General features: G+C 36.2%; 1 protein-coding gene across 1 annotated transcript; it reads right to left on the bottom strand.

The window, feature by feature from the left end:
- Positions 1-801: 801 nt before the first annotated feature.
- On the bottom strand, positions 802-3,665 carry LOC107606345 (growth-regulating factor 1). Its single transcript, XM_016308399.3, has 3 exons — positions 2,877-3,665; positions 2,212-2,716; positions 802-1,987 (listed from the first exon to the last, which is right to left on the bottom strand). The coding sequence occupies exons 1-3, from the start codon at positions 3,226-3,228 to the stop codon at positions 1,126-1,128; spliced, it is 1,719 nt and encodes a 572-aa protein (XP_016163885.1). The 5' UTR covers positions 3,229-3,665; the 3' UTR covers positions 802-1,125.
- Between the last annotated feature and the right edge of the window lie 4,211 nt (positions 3,666-7,876).

The raw sequence follows: 7,876 nt of genomic DNA, 5'->3' as shown, positions 1-7,876 counted from the left end.
ATAAACGTTTTACCTCTCTTTTATATTTTGGGATGAAGCATTGACAGTTATACTCTCAATAATTCGCATTAATAGAGAGTAATAGCATATTAGGGCGTTACAATATTTCTTTTGGTGTCCGTTGTTGATAACTGATCTATAACGTGTCTATTGCCGAATTATAGCATTAAAGACGAATTATAACGGCCATATCACCAATCAATTTCAATTCATGTCTTATTTTGTATTTTTTTTTTCGTATCACAAAATATATGCTTTGCCTTAATTAATCATCAGGTTATGGAGAGCCTCCACCACACCACTGCCTAAGAAAGAAATTTCTTACCCTTAACCTTTTTCCCCACCCGCTTAGAAATTGCTTACCTTTCCTTAACCTTCTTTCTCCACCAGCTCTTTGATAAAAGCAAATGTAACCTTTTTGGGTCACTGGACAATTTGATAGCAGATGACAGATGGCAAACCAAGCTATTTATCCCAAGTTCCAAAATGCTGAATCATCGATTCTTGAGCAAGTTGGTTTCTCAATTTGCGTGGACTAGGAAAAAGGAAGGATTCACACAATATAAATAAGTATTTTGCAGATACTCGTACCATTTTTATTTAAAAAGAAAAATTGAAACGGATTAATTTAACATGTGAATGGTCTGGAGAGAAGTGGTGATTTAAATTTTCGAGTGGGACAAAAGTCATTAAAATTGAAAACAAAGAAAGATCCAAAGAAAACTTAAAGAGAGAATAGGAATAAGAATGGAGGAAGGAGGAAGTTGTTTAAAATCAAAGATGGGGAAGCGCATTCAATGATTTTTGTGTAGCTTGCAAACACTCATTAAATATTTACTGTTACGTCACGCAATCTGAGTCCCCACCATCACCTATAACCGGGACATCTCTCATAAAAACCAGTCCATATACCAACCAACATTAGTACCCTTCAATACAAAAAACACCAAAAAGTCAAAAGCAACAAAACCCTACACAACCCAATTATCAACGCTAACATACAACGTTACGTTACGGGACTAGACATATTCTTGCAAATTCTACTACTACCATATTTTAGGGGGGAAGCAATAATTTTAAAACAAATAAACAAAAACTAAAATAACTGAAAAGGTTCTTCCTCCATTACAATGCAGGCATTAGAAGATCATTGCACAAGCTTGAACCTTCTTGTGTTTTATTCTCTGCCCTTGGGCTGCTCCCAGCACTGCTATTTGATAAAGATCCAAAGGCTGTCTTCTGAAGAACCCCAGTTGGAGAAGACCCTAATGGAGGGCTATTAGTATTATCCCACCCATCACTCATGAGGTTAAGTGCTGAGGACGAATTGTTGTTCTTGCCACATTGATTATTATCACTTCCATTGTTGTTGTTAGTGCTGAGATTCAGAACTTCTCCAAGAGGACCACCCATTGAACTCTCCCAAGTGATTGGAATCCAGTTAGCTTGCCTTGATGAGTTTGATGAATCACTTAAAGCATTGTTTCCCACTCCCAAACCCATTTGAATCGGGTCTAGTTCCCTTGATAGACGCAGGGGTGAGAGAGTGAGCTTGTCATTGGTGGGAGAGGAGGTGGACGACATGAAGTCATTGGAGGTTGTTGTCATGGGGATGGAAATGGAGAGCTCGGTCCTCTCCGACTCCGGCCACGACGACAAGGCAGAGCGGTGGTGGGTCTGGGTTTTGGGCCAGTCGTCGATGAAATGCCTGAGGGAATGATGGGAATCAGTTTCCCTGTCTGTTAAGGTTGTGGTGCTCTTCTGGGAAGGGTTAAGTAAGGAATCAGAAGTGACAAGACCAAACTCATTCCTTGAAGATTCCTGTTGGTATGGGATTTGGTGTTTGGGAATGATGAAGGGGTTTTCCTCCTTTGGTTTCAGCTCAAGAGTTGGTGGCAGCATTGGAAGTGCATCTTCAGCTTCTGGGATTCTCTCACTACCATTACTCTCCTTATTATTAGTAGTAGTAGTAGTAGTCATAAACATCCTGCAATGAGAAAATTAAAAAAAAAGTGAAGTTCTGTTGTGTTGTGTTTATTAAAAGCACATTTCCTAAACTATATCACACTTGACAGAGAGATAAATAAAGTAACAAGTTGATACGCCTAAGAGCATCTTCCTTTCCTCAAAGGAATCTCAACCACTATTATTAGCATTGACCAGTCACCATCAACACAATATTGGAATAGAATAAGATGGAAAGAACATGACCTGCTGATGGTATTAGGAGGTGAAGAATAAGGAGGAGGAGTGTTTCCGGGCACCACATTCTTGGTGGTGGTGGAGGTGGTTGTCCCGGTGAGGGCATGGCCATTGTGGCCTTCCACAGGCTTTCTTGAACGATGGCGTCCTCTGTTCATGTGCCGCTCACAATACTTCTGGTCGACAACGGCATCTCGGGAGCAACGCCATTTCTTGCCATCTGTTCTCCGGCACCTGCCTGGCTCGGGATCGGTGCTGTTAGAGAAGCCCAGATGGAACCCAGCCCAGCCCACTGCACTGGGCCTGAAGAAGTGAGAGAAGCCAGCAGAATGAAGGGCTTTCTTGATGGGAATAAGAAGATGAGATGGGACAGGGACATTAGCGGTTATATACTTGTAGATCAGGGCCTGCTGTTCTAGCTCCATCCACTGTGATGGAGTGAATGCCCCTCTCATCCCAATCCCATTCCCATTCCCATTCCCATGCATGCTATTGCTTCCCCAACTGTGACAACCTGTCCAACAACCAAACATAAGTAAGTAAATAGAGAAAAGCTTGCCAACGAGTAATAGCGAGTAATAGCTCAAATGGCATAGTCTCCCCATACTCGATTAAGAGGTTGCGAGTTCGAGTCTCCTATCTTTGGTAAAAAAAAAAAATAGAGAAAAGCTTACCTGTATTTCTTGATAAGGGAAGGTAATGATATGGGAATGTGTCTGACTTTGGTGAAGAGAAACTTAGCATTTGTTGCTGCTGCTGGTTGTTGCCACCAACATCAGAGAAGAGACTTGCATTGGATCTCAGCAAGCTTGATGACGAGTTCCTCTCGCCATTAATACTAGTCTTGGCCACTTTGTTGCTCCTCCAATATTCATCATCATCTTCGTTGTTTGTGTTGCCACCGCCAGATCTCTCCTGCTTCAACAACCCAGATCCGTACCACTTGTGCTTTGTCTCACCATCTGAACACCCAATAGAACCACCCACACCCACCAACCCATCCAAACCCACCGCCCCAAGATCCATAAAGAAAAGAAAACACAGACACCAACGAGGGAACAACAAGTAGAAGAAGAACAAGTAGGAAAAGCTAGAGTAGTAGCGCTATTAAGGTTGGGAGGGAGTAGTCATGGGACAAAAACAAGATCAACACAAGCAAAGAAGAAGAAGGGAGGCACATCATCATAGTTCATATAGATAGATAGTTAGATAGAGTGAGCTGAGAGAGAGGATGTGAAAATGAGGAAACAGCAGATATGCCTTATGACACCTTTAAAGCTAAGCTCAAACTGGAAAAATTGAAAACAAGAATGTGGCTTTTGTGTTTTCAAGAGTGAGTTTTCTGTCTTCACAAACATAAATATAATTGGAGAGAGAGAACAACCCAACTGCACCAAGTTTATATCTTGGGCGTACTCATCAAAATATCCAAATTTTTTTTTATCTACTATTTCCAAAGTTTCATGCTAATACAATAAGAGAGATAGAGAGATAGGAAACTACATTATTATTATAAATATAACAATAACAATAATATAATATTGCGGTTGCTTTGTTTCGCCCCACGCCTAGTGCATAGGGTCTTCTACTACACTTGTGGGTTAGAGAGGGCATTTATGGAAACCTACTCAGGAAAAACATTGGAATGTAGCTGGACCGAGAAGGACGGGGATGTCATTTTATGCAAATGCCTACTTAATTACCGAATTCCCCCTCCTTCCTTCCCCAACTCTCATCCACTTTACCCTCATATTTGGAACGTTTTCAAGTTGTAACCGTGAACGTAAGATATTATCGGATATGATTTCTGTCTTATTATTATATTGTAGAATAGTACATGAAGTTGATAGAGTTAGCTGGCAACAGTAAAAACCGAGAGAGTAATATTAAAATTAGTAGTTACTAGTAATGATTATTACAATGGTAAAAAAGTAAATAACAATAATTAAATTAAAATAAATAAATAAAAACTAGAGAGTTATTAATTTGCCTTGCAAAGTCCGCTAGCGGTATGAGAGTGAGTTCTCAGTTCTCACTCATCTTAAAGTAAGAAGGGCCAAAAGGTAGTAACAAAGATGCACCGCCACGTGACTCAGTCGCCACTACTCCAAAATAATTCTACCTCATCTCTATCTATACTATGTCCTATTCTCATTTCATGCCATACATTATATTATATCATTTCCCAGTTCCCACAATAATATACAATACTTTATGCCATGGTAATGTGTATAATAATAAAGTAGATCTGTATCACTCTTATGTACTTTGTGCTTCAATTGCCAAAGAGCATAACTTGAGTGCAAAGGTATGCAAGCTAGGTAGCCTAGTTCCTGAGCTTAAGATATCAAAAGATCACATTTTGTTCTCTTTTTCTTCTTCTTCTTCTTCCACTTGGAAAATACTTTTTTCTCCTTCCAAATAAAAGAAGAAAAAAAAGTTTAATTCAGGCTTTTTTTCTATTTATATTTATGAAGACATTAGCTTCCCCCAACTACTTTTTGTTACATCATAGATTCAAAATAGTAAATAAGCCCCGCATAAAGTCAGTGGCTCTGCGTGTTCACATACACAATTAAATTCCTACGTTGTTGTACTCTGCCCTCGTAACGGGTTTCATATTCTAACATCATTATTTTCTAGAGAAGAACAAACAGGACAACCTAAATAGAACTTGTAGTTTTAGACAGCCTAAAGAGAAATAACTGCCAATCCATCTTGTTAGATTGGTCTTACTCATATGAAACGGGTGTTGGAATGGGCCACATATGGCCACTTTTATGTAGTACTAACCAATTAAATGATATAATTAGTAACAAAAATATTATTCGTACATCAAAATCAGTTAGTAATATATTTGTGTATAAATATATGTGTAGTTTAACGTACGCATGGTATAATCGAATTAGTAATGCATGTGTGGTTTTATAAAAATTGCGGGAGATTACAGCAATGGAAAACCAAAGCACATGACCAGTGACCACCCTCTTTGTACTAATTAATAATTAAGGAACATAAACAAGGAGCACACATGACCAACTAGTAATATTAAACATGTTCCTTTTTTATAGTTTATGCAACCTAGCACATGACCATCTTGTATGTAAAATACATGCATACATTGCTTTTGTCATATTCTTTGTATAATATTATTTATTTCATTATAAAATTTTATTCCTCTTTTTTTAAGTCCAAGTTGACCAACTAACATTTATATCAACGCTCAAACCTGTCTAATATGAGATCCAATGTGAATCAAAATGATATCGTTGATGGTCTCCTTATCATCTCCACCTCTTCATTTTTTTTTTGTTCAAGTATGGACACGTAGCAAAAATGGAGTGAATTTGATTAGTACTTTTTTTTTCTATTTATTTATTAAATAAGAATAAATGAAAATTCACATTTTGATAGAGCTACCTATCTTAGCGATTTATTCGTAAAACTATCTACAAATTTAGAAATTGTTCAGATTTAATCGAAAAAAAATGTATTCTATGTGTTATATATAGCCTGTCTGTACAGAAGAGATTTATATTTGTCTCTCAAATTTTATTTACTAAGATTTTTTATAATTAAAAATTATATCTTCTATCGGTTTATAGTATATCCTAGAGAATATTTATCTTCTTTTTTAAAAAGTAAATATATTGTCATTTTTAATATCCGTACGTGTATTCTAGCTATCTCATGAATGAAAAATTTTTTCTTAGTAAAAAAAAATTTCTATTTTAGTGAATTTTTTATGGTGGAAACTCAGGTGCAGTCGACTTCACATGAAGTTGATAGGTGAGAGTCGTTAGATGATTTGACTGATTTAACTAAATTTTCATCTAATAACTCTTAACTATCAATTTCACATTAAGTCTCGACTGCATCTGAATTTTCACTCTTTTTTATTTATGTGAGTTAAATTTAAAATCTTGTTTAGAGGAAAACAGTAATGTACTATTAGAACCAACCACCATTAATTATTGGTACTTTTTGTAGCTAGACTTCAATTTTCTCATCACTATTACTAGAATTCAAGAAACCATCATGAATTGAAAGAAGATAAATTTCTGTACCCCTAATAACACACATTAAAAACAAAAGAAGGAAAGTGTGAGAGAAAAACATAAATAATAGGGCAAGAGAAAAGAATATGTAGAATATGAGAGGAATGTTGGAAGGTGATGTTGCTTTCTTGCATAAAATAAAATGTATGGAGAGGGCAGAATTGATAATTTTCTTTTAGTGGGTCTTTCTTGGTAATTAAATGAACACGGAATGATGAAAATTTGCATTATATCTCCAGCATCCTTATCCATATATAGAACATATCTGCAAAATATACCTACCAATCAAACTAGGAAAAGAGTTGGTTAATATTTGGAACAAGAGTTGCAGCAGTTTGTTGGGTTGGCAATGCGTTCATTTCATTTATGTCTCCTTTCTTCTTTTATTTTTGTTCTTTTTTTTTACCTAATATACTTCTCTAGTTATACGAATTCTAAATGTTTCTGTATGTAATATAATTGCTGTAGCTGAAACAGTAGCAGCACTGATCCCATTAATATTAATATATGTATGCATATGCAGGGATAAGAGTTAGCTTTCTATTCTCTTCTATTCTATTCTATTCTAAGTTTCTAAACTCTGTCACAAATAGACCAATCTTTTTTGTTTTCTTTTATTTATTTATTTATTTTTTTTTTGGTTTTTGTTTTTGAGTGTGAGACCCCACGATGGTTCAATGACCAAAGTTGCAGGGACAGATATTTATTTCCCTTCGATTTTGAGACCCCAAAACAAGATACGCATTGATTAAGGTGGAGGACCGCACATCATCTTTAACAAGAAAATAAATTAAAATTGTTATAGTACAGTCACAAATTGCTTGCCCAAAAATTAATATAGGGCATGTATGTGTTTCCACTATGGAGAAAAAGAGTTAAAGCAACAAAAGTAGTTATGGTTTAATTGGTTATAAATGGTAATTGATTATTAGTGATTAAAGTGTGTTGAGTGAGGTAGGGACGATGGTGGTGGTATTGGAGAATGTTTCGTGGTGAGTACACAGATTATGTGGATGTCGCATTTGAGAGAGCAATTGTGAAAAAAAGGGTTTTTGGTGTGGCTTGTGTTTAAATTTTACCGGAACAAGCAAGGGAGGGTGTGGGTGTGACTATGCAATTGTGCATTCAAGTGCTTTTCATGCGGCCATTTAATTATGTGTGTGTGTGTTTGTACTGTCATTGTCTCCCAAGGTTGGGTTTCTCGGCATCGCTGTCATCACAATCTACTACACACTCTAATATGCTATTTCTTTCTTCTACAATACACACATACATACATAAGCCATATTAATTAAAGAAAAAAAGAAAAGAATCTCTGAATTGAAAAATATATTTATGTCTCTGACTTTTTTAAAATTAGGATATTTAGATTTTTCTGTTCAATTGAGATTATAAAATATAACGAAAATATCTGACATGGATGTCATTATGCTGACGTGACCGTAACGGTGTTCCATGTAAATGTGGCAGAAAGGTTTAGAGACAAAAAAATTCCTCAGCCCTAAAATGATATTGTTTCTATCTAAACCTCCTAAGCTTATCCCTGATCATCGGCTGCAACTCCGAGAATGCATCAGGTATTTGATTAGTTTTCTCTAAAAAGTTTTTAACATTCC

This window comes from Arachis ipaensis, chromosome B7 (genome assembly GCF_059453495.1).
Source record: "Arachis ipaensis isolate K30076 ecotype BB chromosome B7, ASM5945349v1, whole genome shotgun sequence".
NCBI classification, from domain to species: domain Eukaryota; kingdom Viridiplantae; phylum Streptophyta; class Magnoliopsida; order Fabales; family Fabaceae; genus Arachis; species Arachis ipaensis.
Note: the sequence above shows the minus strand (reverse complement) of the source record. Positions and strands in the feature narration are given on the sequence as shown.

Bases quoted from the DNA above. Each gene is read 5' to 3' on its own strand.
- LOC107606345 (XM_016308399.3), bottom strand. From the start codon at position 3,228: ATGGATCTTGGGGCGGTGGGTTTGGATGGGTTGGTGGGTGTGGGTGGT. The intron at 2,717-2,876 runs GTAAGCTTTTCT...GTTGTTGGACAG, and splicing joins TCCCTTATCAAGAAATACAG to GTTGTCACAGTTGGGGAAGC. The intron at 1,988-2,211 runs GTCATGTTCTTT...TTCTCATTGCAG, and splicing joins CCTCCTAATACCATCAGCAG to GATGTTTATGACTACTACTA.